Source organism: Euprymna scolopes, chromosome 1, assembly GCF_053919585.1.
Source record: "Euprymna scolopes isolate OS-2025 chromosome 1, ASM5391958v1, whole genome shotgun sequence".
In the NCBI taxonomy this organism is placed as follows: Eukaryota; Metazoa; Mollusca; class Cephalopoda; order Sepiida; family Sepiolidae; genus Euprymna; species Euprymna scolopes.
Window position 1 is genome coordinate 27448004 of NC_136482.1, and position 16911 is coordinate 27464914.

At 34.1% G+C, this 16911-nt stretch overlaps 1 protein-coding gene across 2 annotated transcripts in view; it reads right to left on the minus strand.

Moving 5' to 3' along the window:
• Positions 1–16911, minus strand: part of LOC145289677 (acetoacetyl-CoA synthetase-like) — an 83799-nt gene that overhangs the window by 31066 nt on the left and 35822 nt on the right. For both annotated transcript variants that reach the window (XM_080136440.1, XM_080136433.1), the window contains exons 2-8: positions 16307–16410; positions 13388–13505; positions 12439–12552; positions 11253–11350; positions 7555–7669; positions 2352–2430; positions 1147–1297 (exon numbers count right to left, since the gene is read on the minus strand). In XM_080136440.1, coding sequence (XP_079992566.1) covers positions 1147–1297; positions 2352–2430; positions 7555–7669; positions 11253–11350; positions 12439–12552; positions 13388–13505; positions 16307–16410 — 779 coding nt within the window. The remainder of the gene's footprint in view (positions 1–1146; positions 1298–2351; positions 2431–7554; positions 7670–11252; positions 11351–12438; positions 12553–13387; positions 13506–16306; positions 16411–16911) is intronic.

A 16911-nucleotide genomic window follows, 5' to 3' on the forward strand; every position in this document is an offset into this window, starting at 1 on the left:
TAGTTACAAAAGGCTTGAAAACTATTTACTGATTGTTTGCGCAGTGAGTGTTGTTTTGACAACAAAAAGTACAAATGATAAAAATAAGTTCTTTTTTCATTGCCTCATTTAATTATGTTTGGTGAAGGTAGACGAAGGAGATAAAATATCTATTTACTTTTGGAATGGGTATACAGAGGTCTTAATTCATTCCTGAGCAGTGCCAGGTACGCTTTCTAGTACCTCATGATATATTTCTCCAGCTCTCGACACGATTTTTGTCTAATAGTAGTAAACCAGAATTTACAATAACATATTTTCAATGTTCTGTCCTAATCATTTTCTTTGTTCATTTTTTTTTGTTGGCTTTTTTGAACTAATGCATTTATGGAATTGTGCATTGGTATTGCTTATTTAAATCTATATTCTATGCCTATACTTCCATTGTCACCGTAGATTCCAGATTAGACTAGGTATTTGGTCAAGTCAGAAAAATTAGGTCATTCATAATTATAACAGTTGGATCAATGAGGTTTTAAGACTCCAGAAAATAAGCAAAACAAAATGGACAATCTTGGGGCTACACGGATTTCTTCCAGTTGACTTGTTTTGTTTTTTGCCATAAGGTTTATTTTTAATATAAGGAAAGATTTTGAGAAAAAAATGGGATACTATAAGTTTATTATTTTGTGAGTTTTTTTTTTAGTTTTTAAATAAAAAAATGAAACATTGTCCATATTTGCCAAAACAAAAGATTCTATCTTAGATTGCGTACATTTTAGGTGTCCTAAATTTTTGTTTTCCAATAACTTCATTCTCTACAATCATTCAATTTATATTTAACTTTTAGCATCTTGAATTCAGTTTTCATTATTCCATTTTTAAGGTTGACTTTTAATGAAGGGAAAATCCATATTTCCCCAAGAAGAGCACCCTGGATTGGAAGAAAATTAAAATTGCCTCAGTCTGGAAGAACTTAACTGATTGAAGACAAAAAGATAAAGTGACAAAAAAAAAAGTTTTTATTAAAAATAAAGTTAATTTTATTTCGTTTGTTTATCCGTTTTACTTAAAAAAGTTTGCAAACTTTGTTTTTTTTTTAGTCTAACTTCATCATTGTGGGGAGGAAATAGATTATTTAAGTCTGCATATAATATTAAACCTTACCCCAGCAGAGTGAACAATACATTTTGGAGCGCCTGTTGTCCCAGATGAATAAAGAATATATAGTGGATGATTGAAAGGAAGTTGTTCAAAGTGTAAATCTGGAACATTTGCGTTATCACAATCAGATTGAAGGAAATCTTCAAGAAGACAACTGAAAAGAAAAAAAAAAAAAAGAAAAAGAATTTCGGTTGTTGAAAGTAAAACACCTACAATGATAGCATTTAACAATCCAGGCTTAAAAAAAAGTCGCTAACCAAATAGGTCCCGTACTATCAATTAAACTCCAACTTCTGTCCTATCATTGAAATATTGCATCACTGTGCCTGTTTGACAAGTATTTTAATAGAATGTGTTCCAACAAACTCTAAGCATTTGTGCATATATATATTTTAAAAACAATATGTATGCCGATCCCCATGTGGGGGTACCAAGTTGGTTAAAGGGAAAATTATTCCCAACTCGCATTCATTCAAAACGTATCGCAAAAACAAAAACAAATAACATCTAAATAAATCGCGATACATTCAGACAGTTGAGTGGGATGGACGCACGGATAAAGGGTTTAAGCTCATTACCATGGGATCCCGATTTCGAATCTCGCTAGATTTAGCCACTCTGATGAGTCGTAGACAACGAAACACGTGTCAGTGAATAATTATATTTTAAAAACAATATGTATGCCGCTCCCCATGTGGGGGTACCAAATTGGTTAAAGGGAAAATTATTCCCAACTCGCAATTAGGTAAAAATGCACTTTTGTAAATAATTGAATTCATTCAAAACACATTGAAAAAAAACAGATAACATCTCTCTCATACATATATATATATATATATATATATTTATTTTCTTTCTATATGAATACTCTCGACAAACAGTAAAATCCCACCCCTTCAATGTAGAGATCCCTAGATGCTGGAAAGCCTTCTGCTCTAATAGTTTCTTCTCTCAAACTGGTAGACTTTGGAATTCGCTCCCAGGTCTCTGCTTCCTTATCTGTACTGACATGCAGAAGTTCAAGTGTAATGTAAACAGACATCTTGCAGCTCAACTCCCTACATAGTATCCCTGATGATTTGGTCTCCAAATAGTAGCCTCTTACCAAGTGGCACTGTGCCTTGTTGGGATGAAATAGCAATTAAAAAATATAAATTTCATCTTAAAAATTGGTGAATGCTTTACAAGGAAAAAAAGTTATACTGAACCTGTTTGGAATTTCTTTAAGTGGAATTAGTTCTTCCGGAATAAATGGAATAATCACAGTCTTTTGCAATTCTGGGAGACCTACAAAAAATAATCTCAAAAGATGAAATAAAAAGATAATTATTCAATGAATTTTGAGTGGATTTTTTTTTTAACAGAAGTCAATTAACATGAAAAAAAAAAAATGATTTTCTTTTACAATGGTTTTCGATTTGTGATAAAAAATTTCAATTAATAAAGAAAAAAATAGAACGAAAATCTATTATACTAAAGCTAAGGTAATCAATGTTTGTTTCTTTAGGGCTTTTTCCTATATTTAAAATCACAAAATACATGCTAAAATATTCCTCACATTTTGGATTGAGTTATGTTTACAAAAATAAATACCCCCCCAATTTATTTTAATTTTAATTGTTCTAATTAACCATAACTTGCAATTAACTCACTAAGTGACCACTCTCTTACTAAGTTTCTATCACTCATCTATTATTGTATGTTGCTTGAATTCTCCATCACTTATTTTATTTATACACTATCACTCTTGTTTCCATCACTCCATGTTTATTGACAGTAAAAAGTAATTAAAGAAAGAACAAGCCGAGCATGCAAATTCCCCTCCACAAGTGAAAAATTTACTTTAACCATGACTAATGTTTGTGCAAAATTTCTAAAAAAAATCCAAGATGAGGTTATTGAAAAAAATGCGAACAAATTAACGGACAAACAAGAGTGAATTACTAGGTCCAATCCCTCCTTTATCGGGGGACCAATGAAAAGATTGGGATAATTCAGCATAAACAAATTAAGCTGTAGCTGTAGATAGAAGCAGAAAGAGTAATTTTAGATTAAAAAATTTTTTTTTTTTTTTACAAAGAGGTCACCACTTATCAAGGCCCGGAGGAGGCCACTCGAGGATAAGAGTTATTGAGTGTACAGTAGTCAATGCGATAATTTTTTAGTAATCGTTAGTAGTAGAAATTTGGTAAATTGGATTATTTAATGGGACAGTTCATCAAGAATTGGTTTACGTTGGACTTGAAGACAACCAAATCGTAGTCAGCTGGAAAACAGACTAACGAAAGAGAGTTCCACAGGTGTGCAGTTCTGAGAAAGAAGCTTTGTTCATGGAATCTATGTTTTGGTTTAGGTACAGATAAAGAGTGGGAAAAATTATTGACAGTAGTTTCAGCTAGATGGGTGCTTTTTGTGAAAGATTGGTGAGGGGGAGGGACCATAGATTGGAGCTCAAATGAGCACTTGCCATGGAAATAAAGCAGAGACAGACTCGCAACGTCTCTTCTGTGGGAAAGAGGTTGCAGGAAAAAGAAAAGGGCATCCCCACCAGCTATGAAGTCTATTTTGAACTGTCAAGGCAGGATAAGCTGCCTCTAGCAGTTCCTGCACAGATATGGCAACAGTACTCCATCGTTGGATGTACTTGGCTTTTGTATAGATAGAGAATTGCATCAGGAGTGAGATATCTACTGGAGCGGTAGAAGGATATCACCATTTTTCCAGAGTCCTTGGCAACAGATTTGATGTATGTGTTCCATTTCAGATCAAAAGTAAAGGTCAAGCCCAGAAGCTTGTTGAAACACGGAGCCTCCCTAAGACGAGAGCCATTCATTTCAATTGATGCCAGATGGGGATCAAGGTGTTGATGTAAAGATAAAAGCTTGGTTTTAGATGCATTAAAAGTAACCAGCCACCTCTTTCTCCATTGTACTACATGCTGAAGATCAGAGGAGAGAGAATCAGAAAAAACTTGGTCATTTATTGCCTCTGATGTGTCATCAGCATAAATGTCTATGAATGATCTTAGGATGTGATTTGGGAGATCATTGATGTAGATCAAGAGAGTTGGGCCAAAGGTGGACTCTTTAACTCCAGCATCAATACTGAGAGCTTCAGATTTCTGCCCATCAACCATTACTCTTATGAACCTATCAGAGAGAAATGATTTAATATTTTTATATTTAATTGGCTTTGCAAACTCATTTTTGCCCCCAATTCAAATAATCAAACCATGGTCAGATTAAAAAAAAATATATAAAAGCAGAAATTGCAATATCATCATGTTCCATTTAACATTCGTTTTACATACAGGTATGCCTGTAAGAAATTAACTTCCAAACTAACCAATCTCTGGCCAGCTATTTATCCTTCACGTCCAATTTTATTATGTGCTCCCATGTTTTCCTTGTCCTTTCCCTATGAAAGGAACCTGCTACCTCAACTGTTCTACATCTAACCCAAGAACACTCATCCATTCTTTCAACACTGCTATACCATCGAAGTGTACTCTTTTGCACACATTTCCCCCATGTTGTTCAAATTTAATCTAAATGAAGACTAATAAATTATATAACAATTGTGTCATTCTCATATCATTTCTATCTATGCAACACATTCCCTCAACCCTTACTGACTAGGTTTCAATTCCATACATCAAAGTTTCTATTTAAAAAAAACAGAGACAAAAATTTGTTAATTATGTATAATATTTTAAGTTTCTAAACTGAAAAAAAAAATATTTGTAACAGTTACATATTTATAAACTATTTTCTTTTGTGTAAACTTATGCTCCTACAGAAAAGTTAAATAAAAGAATTTTTTTTATTGCATTTTCATCCCAAACAAGGCACAGTGCCACTTTGATGTAAGGAGATACTATCTGGGACATAAATCGTAGGGAGTTGAACAGCAAGATGTCTGCTTACATTATACCTGAACTTCTGCATGTCAGTGCAGTTGGGGAAGCAGGAACCCAGAAGAGAATTCCAAAGTCTACCAATTCTGGAGAAGAAACTATTAGAGTAGAGGGCATCATGGGATTTCTACTGTGTAGAGATGGGACTTTGCTGCTTGTCGGGGGTATTTACATCGAGGAGGTACAAGGGCTTGTAGTTCATCGGAGTATTTACCATTAAAATACTTGTAGATAGGAAAAAGGTTGAAGCTTAGCTGACAGTTCGGGACTTATTAGGTTGGAGACTCATGAACCCTGTCCAAGAGGGAGAGACTAGTAGCAGATGCACCAGCATGTATCTGTTCCAACTCCTGTTCCTTGTTAATGTTGAGCTGAAGATTTTGAACAAAGTACTTTCAGGTAATGTATCATCAGCCATAGCTATTAGTGACTGAGAAAGTTTCTTGTAATTATTAAAGCAAATGAGCTTAATCCTGGCAGCATTGAACGTTACCATCCATTTTTGTCCCCATTCCACTAAAGACTGGAGGTCTTCCTCTTGGGTTTCCGTCATTGCCTTAGATATGCGTTCATTCATTTTCCCCTTGTCCTTGTACCTGTTACAGCAAATATGCCCATCTCAGAGACATTTTTATCAGAGAGGTCAAACAGTCCAAGGATTGACCCCTAAGGTACACCTGTATTTAATATCATTGTTTTGATGTATGAACAATCAGGGAAACCTGGATTCTCTTATTTAAGATAGTATTTGTCCAGTAATACCATATGATCTGATTTTCATAAGATCCTGTCAAAAGCTGTAGATATATCTAGGGCTACTGCCCTCCCCTACCTTATCCAGTGCATGCCATATACGTTCAGAGATTAGTTAGGATATCTGCAATAGAACAGGCTTGCCTAAATCTATTATTGTCCGGCGGAAGTTTAGCAATTGTAAGGTGGTGGTATAGAGCTTGATTAATTATGGACTCAAATATTTTGATAAAAAGAGGGAGGAGGCTAATGGGGTGATTATTTAATGGGTCAGTTCTTTTGCCAGAAATGTTGTAAACTGGTACCACAGAAGCAGTTTACCAGCAGTCAGGGAAGGAAGATTCATTAAAACATTTGTTGAAAAGTTTTGAGAGAAGTAGAGCAACCTCAGCGGAGCAGTATTTTTAATAGTATAACAGGGAGGAGATCAGGTCTACATGCTTTTGAGGTGTCTAGGTCTTTTTTATGATATCATGTACTTAAGAGGTGATTTTCAGATCATCAAGTGTGGTTTCTGTTTGCAAAGGAAAATAAGGTAGAGAGTGGTGTGCTGGGTCAAAAGTGGAGTTTGAGACAAACTGATGGGCAAGCATATTAGCTTTCTCGGTTGCCATGCAAACAACCTCATGATTGTTGGATAGTGGGGGAATTGTTGATTTCCTATTATTTACTACACTGTTGTAGATTTTCCAGAAATCACAAGTTCCTAATTTCTGCACTTCAATGCATTTTCTAGTGGTTTTGGTATATTCTCTCAGCTGTAACTGTTTCTTACAACTAGTCTGGGTGCCCGGCGTTGCCCGGATGTTTGGAGGTGTGTATTGAGCAGAAAAAAAAAAAAAAAAGTGGTAGTAGGCAGGCAGGCTCGAACCTGTACCGCCAAGGAGGAAAAAAACTTTAAAAAAAACGTGACGTCTTATTTAAGTTATCTCCCTTGTGCTGAGATATAGTTTGTGATAAGATTTTAGAGTGATCTCTCTTATTTGTTGTTGTCCTTGGCCTCGACAAAGACGTCGGTTTGAACAAATGGATGCTTGTCCATGACTGAATCTATGTAACAAGGGCACTTGTACAATTTAATCAATAAAGGAAAATCAATAAAGGAAAACATCGAAAAAAGTTTAAATTCTACGTATTTGTTATGGAATGAAGTTTTCTGAAAAAAAAAAAAAAAAAAAAAAAAAATTCACTTAATTTCAAATAGTTTTTGTTTTACAATGAAAAAACAATTTGTTATGATACCGAGCAAAAGGTTTGATTTTTAGGAAGAAAAGCTAGTATTAAAGATGGGGAGGGAGTGTCGGCGCTTTAACTGGAGTTATCTCCCTGTGGCATGTTCCATATTCCAAGATGTCTGCCTTCAACACACTCTCATAAAAACGTTTTTTCCGCTGTAAAATAAAAAAAACAAACAAAAAAAAAAAAACTAATTTTTTTTGGAGATCTTCAGTTCAAAACGGATACGTACAATATAACCGTTATTCGATATTTTCATTTTTTAATGTCTTGATTAAACTGTACAAGTACCGTAACAAGTATTGACAAAAATCCGGCTCATTATTAAAAAAATAATCAAACAGATAAAAAACAGATTTAAAACACTTTGATCAATAAAAAATTTGTATTAAAATAATCTGAAGTTATTACAAAAACAAATTAGTGTTTTCTCAATGAAATATTTTTTTTTTTTTAAATCTAAAAACAAAAGAGCACATGTTTTTGCCATGGTCAATTCTGCTTACCTTTCAGAACTTTTTGGACTTTCTTAATATGATTATGAATCTTGCCTTTGTAAAAGACAGCATTTACTGTAAACATTAGTTTTGGTTGGATTTGTGCAAATCTTTCTAAAACAGCCTGAAAATAGAGAGAGAGAGAAATACCAAAGAGGATCAATATGAGGTTGGGCTGCAGAAATCAGGTCGATTTATTAAAGTAGATTTTTGAATCTTTTCCAATGGACCCCTGATGGGAAGAAAAAGACCAAAAGTGAACTGGAAGCAAAATAAATTGAGAGATTTGATTGCAACAGGAAAAAGCTAGAGAAACGCTCTGCATCTGGTTTCAGACCAAAAATGACAGTGTACTTTGACTGCCCCATGTGTTGCATGATGCAGGTGTTTTCCAACACAATTATTGCTGACAGTAATAATTTTTTTTTTTTTTTTTTTTTTTTTTTTTTACAAGGTAGTCACCACTTATCAAGGCTCAGAAGCCAAGGGTTATTGTGTGTACAGTATGTTAGTGTTGGAGATTTGATAAAGTGTCTTACTTAAGGAGCCGGTTCATCAGAAATTTGTTTACATTGGACTTGAAGACATCCAGGTTGTAGTCAGGTGGTAAACAGGCAACCGGAACAGAATTCCACAGGCATGCACTTCTAAGAAAGAAGCTTTGTTCATGGAATCTACGTTTTGATTTTGGCACAGTGGGGGAAATTTTTCACAGTGGATTCAGCTAGACGGGTGTTTATCGTGAAAGATTGGCGAGGGGGGACCAGAGATTGGAGTTCAGACGAGCACCTGCCATGGAAATAACGATAAAACAAGGATAGGCTCGCAACGTCTCTTCTGTGGGAGAGAGGTTGCAGGGTAGAGAAAAGGGCATCCCCCACTAAGCCACGAAGTCTGTTTTGTACTCTGTCAAGGCAGGATAGGCTGTTTTTAGCAGCTTCTGCCCAGATATGGCAACAGTATTCCATCCTTGGACGTACTTGGCTTTTATATAGATAGAGAATTGCATCAGTAGTGAGATATCTTCTGGAGCGGTAGAAGGATCCCACCATCTTTCCAGCAACCTTGGCAACAGACTTGATGTACGTGATCCATTTCAGATCAGGAGTAAAGGTCAAACACAGAAGCCTGTCAAAACACGGGGCCTCACCCAGACGAGAGCCATCCATCACAATTGATGCCAGATGGGGATCAGAGCGTTGATGATGTAAGGATAGGAGTTTGGTTTTGGATGCATTAGAGGTAACCAGTCACGTCTTTCCCCACTGAACCACGTGCTCGAGATCAGAGGAGAGAGAATCAGAGAGAACTTTGTCATTTACAGCCTTTGATGTGTTGCCGTAGATGGTCGTGTCATCAGCATAGATGTCAACGAATGATTTAAGTATGTGTTTAGGGAGGTCATTGATGTAGATCAGAAAGAGAGTTGGGCCCAGGATTGACCCCTGAGGGACTCCAGCATTTATATTGCAGGCCTCCGATTTTTGTCCATCTACCACTACTCTTATGAGCTTATCGGAGAGAAATGATTTAATGATTGAGAAAACATTTCCAGTTATACCGTAGCTGGAAATCTTGTGAAGTAGACCCTTATGCCATACCTTGTAGAAGGCCTTTGATATGTCAAGAGCAATTGCCCTAGAAAGGAAGCCTTTGTCAAGAGATTCACTAATCCTGTGGGATATAACCGTCAGCACATCTGCGGTAGATCTTGCAGAGCGGAAACCATATGGTGTGTCACTAAGAAGGTTATACCTGCTGAGGTGGTTGACTATTTCTCTATTTAATATGGATTCCAGCAACTTACTCATAACACACAGGAGACTTATTGGTCTGTACTAAGAGGGAGATGACTTATCACCTGAATTCTTAAATACAGGGCAAACTGATGAGGTCTTCCAGGGAGTCGGAAAGCACTTCTCCTTAAGGCAGCGCTTAAATAGTTTCGTAAGTATGGGAGCAAGTTCTGGTTGAAGCTTTTTTAACACTATAATTGGGATGCCATCAGGGCCAGTTGCTTTACTGGAATCTAGGTTCTTGATTAGCTTGGCGACCTCATGCACGGATATTTGTATGTTACCTAGCTTGTTCTGTGTTATAGGAGGAAATATGAGGAGTTGATGGCCTTTGTCGCATAGGGTAGAATTAGCTGCAAAGTTCTTTGCAAATAGTTTGGCCTTGTCTGACGTTGACGAAATGACCTCTGGTCCATTGATAATGGTTGGGATAGAACACACACTTCTAATCAGGATCCTATTTGTTATTTGCCAAAACTGGTGGGAACCAAGCCGCTGATCAGCTACCTTGGATTTAACAGACTGGGCATATAGCTCTCTAGCAATTTTATTACTCTTTTACAGTGGTTGCTGGCAGTCCTGAAAGCAGCTTTAGTCTCAGTGCATCTATTACGTTGGTAGCTATGGAAAAAGTGATTTCTGTGCGCGATAGCAGCAGCACATTCTGGGGAGAACAATGGCTGGCTGTTAGGTTTTTGTTAGAACTTTTTAGATGGTATGAATTGGTCTATGCCTACAATTAACCATTCGGTCAGATCTGATACTATAGAGGACACTTCCTTTTTAAACATGGAGTGCAGAGGTAAATCAGATATGAATATACGGAAGCTATCCCAGTCAGCCATAGAGTATCGGTATACAGTATGGTGGAGGGGTACGTCTGGGGACTTCTTACATTTCGTTTTTATCTTAACTGATACGACGGAGTGATCGGAGGATCCTAGAGGAAAATGAACGGAACATGAACATAGCTCAGGGGAAGTTGAGAGAAAAAGGTCTAGAAGGCTTGCATATTGACCGGGTGTATCGGGCACATGGGTGGGTTCGCGAACAATCTGAGTGAGGTCATAAGCAATGGCAAAATCATGACAGAACCTCCCCTCATCGTCTGTCTTATTTGAATGGGTCAGCCATTCCACATTATGGACGTTGAAGTCACCACAGATGTGGATGTTAGCCGAGGGATGTGCAAACAGTATGTGGTCTATTTTCTCAGATATACTCTTAAAGATAGTAACTCCGCTGTTGTGGGGCCGATAGAGGGCAAATATAAATGCAGTGGTGTTAGCAAGTGCAACCCTGAAGCACATATAGGGTAAATTAGGATCTTCTCTAGAGATATCCCTGCCACACGGGAAGCTATCCTTAATGTAGGCACATATTCCATGCCCATGACGATCTTGGGGGTCAGATTTAGCTGTTAAGTTAGAGTATCCGTTAATTATGAACTCATCTCGTTAGCATATCTATGCAAAGGATTTATTTTTCACATCTTGTATGCCTTTTCATTCATGTTTGCAGATAGTTTCACTTGCTCATCTGAGATCAGTATAATGCTGCATTGTAACCTTAAAAACAACTATGCATTCTAAGTGCAGGAAGATTTGACTAAAGATCTGTTCTTTCCATTTCAATATACAGATTGAGGTCATGTACATATTTCAGTATTGCGGCATTCATTAAGTTGGCATCTCGTTAACATATCTATGCAACAAACTGAATCAAGAAATGATTTATTTTTCCTATCTTGTATGTCTTTTCATCCATGGATGATGACCGATTTGACCAGTCCTTTTTTGGCCTTCTAGTGTTGGTCAATTTGCAAAACTTATACCGTACAATGAAATTATAATTGAACAGCTTATAAATAAACAAATAAAATTTTTTTAAATCATACATTTCAAAACTAACCTTTTCTCCAAATTCGGGAGATGTTGAACTCCAAATTGCTCCAATACTGGCAGCAGCCAACATGGCCTCCACAGTTTCACAGCAATTGGGTAAATAACCTGTAGATGAGAACAAATTCATTCATCATTGCTTGCAAGTGGTAATGGTACTTATGCAGAATACAGACATTTTGTTGGTATATTCTGGCTGAATGAAAACTGATTCTTTTTTGTGAATTTGCTGATTAATGTTAAAATGTTATCAAAAACATAAAAATCAAGGGAAAAACAAAACAATCAATATAATGCAATTTCAAATTAAAAAAAAAGTTGCTGTAAAGAAAATACAATGAAAATATTTTAACTTTAAAAATTTAGAAAGAAAAGATTCAAATCAAGAAAAAGAAACTTATCGTATGGTAAGTTTCATGAATAAATATATATTTTTAGTGTTTGTGCTGTTTATGAAAATTATCATGAAAATTAGGTTGGTGCAAAAATGTTATCTTTATATATATATATATAGTTGAACATCAAAAACATTTTTGCACCAACCTAATAGTATTATTTATGAAGTCATTCTTACTGTAAAAATTGAATTTAACTTGAAAAGCCTATCTAAAAAAATAGTATGGTCCATAAACTGCACAAGCACTTTTGTTTTTGATTTTTTATGGATTCTAATAAAAACAATTCATGAAGGACATTTAATATGTTTGTCATAAAAAAATAAATAAATGCAATTTGGGTGTATTTTAACTTTCCAAGACAAAGCAGTTGGCAGCCTTGTAACTCTCACTTTCTCTATTTTGTCCTCTAGTCTTACCATTCCAGAAGAAATGTTTCTGACAAAGAGGGAAAAACCGCTGATTTCTAGGTCAGAATCCATCTAACACCTATCATTGGTTAGTTTTTGACCTTCAAGTAGTATTTTTAAATTTTTATTTTTTAGCTCTTTACATCAAGTGGCTTTATGCCTTGTCTGGAGTGATTTACATGAAAAATAAAATTTATGAAAAATTTTGGGAAAATCTAATGAACCAATTTTTAGAAGAGCTAACGACTAACAAAATAGACGAATAGCAAAGTTTATTTTAATTAACATCATGAATCAAAACAATAATAGGTACAAGTTGGAAACAGGAGTATCAAATAAGATAAAACAAAAATGATTTTTCATAAGGAAAAGGAAATAAAATACAACTTACCCACCACCCGATCTCCTGGTTGGATCCCCAACTTTCTCATGGCAGCAGCATACCAGGCAACATTAGTCCGTAGCTCTAGGAAAGTTCTCTGCTCAATTTTACTTGATCCTTCTCCTAGAATCAAAGAATGTCAAACAAAACTTGCAAAAATTTTCATAATTTATCAAACAGTAATCACTATTATGAATCAGATTTCTAGCATTCATCTTAAACTATGAACGTAAATGAAAATGGTCAACATTTTAAAATAATTACTTTTAAAGCTGAACTTACAGAAAGTGAAATTTAAGTTAAAATTAACATTTTTGGATCTTCTCCAGAATTCTCTCTATATAAAAAAGAAAAATCTGTATGATGTATGCAACTGTGATGAAACAAAAATATATTCCAAAAATCACGTAATTAAGTCATTTATTTTTGCAAAAAAAATTTTTTAAGCGGGCAATAGGACATAAATCTCGCAAGTTGGAATTTTATTGAGTTATCTCCCTTTATTCTATTTAGATGGTTTTCAAAATGGCAGACAAGGCAACAGGTCTTTGGTTATAAATATATATATTTTTTTTATTTAAAAAATGAAACTACTTGATCAATTTTTTTTTTTTAACTACGAAAATCAAATTTTATGGATAAGTGAGGAACAACTGTCTTACATTACCATCTTTAAAATACTATCAAGAAACAAGAGAGATAACTCCATAATTAAAACTTGGAAGATTTTTAGTTGTAATCGTTTAAAAATGATTTTCTGCATATAAAAAAAGTGAATTGATAAATTCGCATTTTTTTGGAACATATTTTTGTTCTGTCACAGGTATCTACATCATACAAATTTTTATTTTTGTTTTTAATATAGGAGGAATTTTGGATTAAAACCAAGAAAATTCTCTTTTCTCAGCAAGCCAAGTTGTTATTGATAGATTAAATTAGATTTTAAAGTGAAACTCACTTGTGGCATAAATTGCAACTTTGTTCTCCTCACAGCGGAGTAAATTCTCTGCAAAATTGAGTCTTGCACCTGAAAACCAGGTCGGAATGTCTGCAATGTTCAATTCTTTGTCAATAACCTAAAATAAAATAATACAAAACTAAAAATCATCTTAATTTGAAAAAAAAAAAAAAAACATTTTTTATTAAGGATTCATTTTTTTAAGAAATAAAGGGAGATCACCCTGCAATAATGCATATATTTAAACTGGAGTAAATATATAGTTCTCCAGATATAATTGTTTATCATCGATGCTTAAAGTCAGCTAGAACCCTATATGAAAAATAGACATCATCGTAATTAATTGATTTGTTTGTTTTACACAATATCAACCTTTTTGAAGTGATTTAATGCCAAATAAAGTTGGATTTTAGAAGAAAAAAAAAATGCTTGAAAACGTTTTTATGGTATAATTATCCTTTCAAGTTTGATTTACATTTTTGATTTTAAAAATGTTAATTGTTTCTACTTTATAGCGATTAGCTTAACCATCTGATGTAAGAAATTGGAAAATCAAAATTAAATGGAGTTGCTGATAGAATTTTTTAAAATGGTTGGTTCGTATTATTTAGATTCTTTGGACTACTGTGCTTATCTTGAATGTCATTTTCACGTTTTGGTTGATGTAAGCTGACTTTTTTCAGTTATATCTTATTGAACATGGGAATCTGCATGGAACCCTTTATTTAATTCATGAGGATATCATGCTCTTGTTCTGTCAGCCATATTAGAAATTCTTAGTAATTCATAATTGTATTTTCGATGGCTCATACTGAAGATTGAATCTTCAGAAGAAGGTCACTTTACAACTAAATTTTTCCAAGTACTCTAACCACTGCACCATGGATCCTTGCAAACAAATTTTAGGGGCTTTAAACCCATTTTATTTCTAGATGTAAATAGCAGTATTTATTACTATATATATATTACTACTATTTATTACTATATATATATATATATATATATTATCTTATTTATAATTAACGGTTTCCATATCATTTAAAATTCTATACTATGTCACTCAATAGAGTTGGTTGTTTTATTGTATATCAACCCTTTTTTAGGTTATTTAATGCCAAATCCAGTAATTTCTTTATATCTTCAAATATTTTATTTATGTTTGGTTTGATTTTTTATAGTCATAGGTTAGTAAAAAGAAGAACACAGATGTGGATATCAAGTCAAACAGTATATTCTTGGTTAAACGTCATTAATAACCCAAGTGATGAGAGTACTTTCTCTAGCCTTCCTCTATTAGATGTAGAGGAGTGCATTCGTAGGTAGGTATGTCTTGCCAACAATTTTGTAAAATTGTTGTTTTTGACTTTGCATAGCATGATCAGTTTTGCAAAAAAAAAAAAAAAAAAAAAAAAACACAGTAACATCAAAGTTTGACACATTGCATGTCTTTTAAAGTCATACCTAGGACCAGAATTTTCAAGTCACATTAAGTCTTGCAAAATAGAGTGTAGAATAGAAGATGAGTCTCATTCTAACATTCATAAAACAATTTTATTGATCACCTTTGTTAGTATGCTTGTATTGAGAAAGGGTTAGTATCGGAAGGAGGCCATGTGTATGGATGTAGACAATGTATCTTAAAATCCGTACAGCGGTTGCCATGTTGGCTTGCTTGTCCCCTTGCCACCCTGGGCCTAAAGGGCCCAGGCAAAGTTGCACCCAACAAATGAGCATGTTTTCAAGTGATACCCAGGAAAAAGAGAAAATTTTTGTGGGTTTAACCTTTTATAAACCCAGTCACAAGATAGATGGTCTCTTATTGGGCAGGCCAGAAAGGAAGTTGACTGTTACAACCAATCAGCAATGATGTTATAAACCAAAAATATTCAAGATCTTAAGCTGTGAGTATTTGCTTCTGTTTCTACAAGTGCATAACAACTTTCATAGGAGGATAGTCTAGAAACAGCTCCTAGTTAACGAACTAGTTATTCATTTAGTTAAATAAAATCTATTTTAAAATTAAAAAAGATCACCTACTTCTTAAACGTCAAAGCTATGACAGTTTTAAATCTCTGAACAACTAAACACATCTAGTTCACATAATAAATTAAGGAAACCAAACTTCTCAAAATTATGGTAAAGCTGACACCTGAAGGTGTCAATTTAGACAAACACAGCGGATGTTGTGCAATATATTTGACAGTAAAGATTATAAGTGTAAGTGACTTCAATAATGCCAGAAGGAAACAAGAAGAGGGAAGGTAGATTGGTGGAGGGAATTTATCAACAAAATAAGCAGCATCTAAGTTGAAATTTAAAACTAAAGTGATTATTCAGACAAAAAATTGAAATGAGAATGCTTAAAGAATTTTTATTTTTTATGTAAATCACTTCAAACAAGGCATGAAGCCACTTGATGTAAGGAGCTAAAAGAAAATTAAAAACACAAAACAAAAAAAACTGCTTCAAGATCAAAAACAAATCAATGATAAATGTTATATGAATAAATTTAGACTCAGAAAACAGCAATTTTCCCCCCTTTGTCAAAAGCATCACTCATGGAATATAAGGACTAAAGTATGAAATAAGGGAAGTGAGAGTTACAAGGCTGCAGAAAATAAACCCAGGGTTCACTTTTTACTCCTTAATTTACAATTTAGATTATTTGGACTACTGTTCTTGTCTTTGATACTAATTTTATTTTTGTCAGACCTACATGTGCGTCTTGTCAAATTCTGGAAGTCTTACATAATTTCTGATTGAATGCTGCGAGAATAAAATCTAGGATGAGAATATAGTAACCCAAATAATACAAATTATCAACTTTCACAAAAAAAAAAAAAAAAAAAAAAAATTGAAACAATTAAAAATTGCTTAAATTGATAAAGCCACAAAAGCACTGGGGCAAACTAAAATTACCTGTTCATAATTTTGTGAATGAAGCACTTTGGTAAAATGCCAAACTTCTTCCCAAAATTCACTGTAATTCTCGCATGACCAAGCATGGAAATCTTGGTAAGTTTCTGAAAAACAGAAAAGTAATTATTAGTTTTACAGCATTATCTTAAAATTTTGAAGTTTTGATGAAACAGGAATTCTTTTGCCATTAACATCATTGAACTGGTTTATAGAATTTTTTTTTATGGAAATCACTCCAGGCAAATCATAAAGCCACTTGATGTAAGGAACTAATAAAAATAAATAAATACCACTTCAAGGTCAAAAGCATAAGTATTAGATAAATATATTCTGACCTAGAAGAAAGTAATTCTTCTCACTTTGTCAGAACCATCACTCATAGAATATGAGGACTAAAGAATAAAATCAGGAAAGCGAGAGTTATGAGGCTGCTGAAAGTAAACCCAATATTCACTTCCTACTCTCTTCAAAATTAATTACCAAAAGTCAAGGTGTTTAATGCAGCTGTGCATAAGCAAATTACATCACTAACATCCTGGCATCTTAAATTTTTCTATAAAAAAAAAAAAAAAAAAAAAAAAAAAAAAAAAAAAAAAAAATCACCA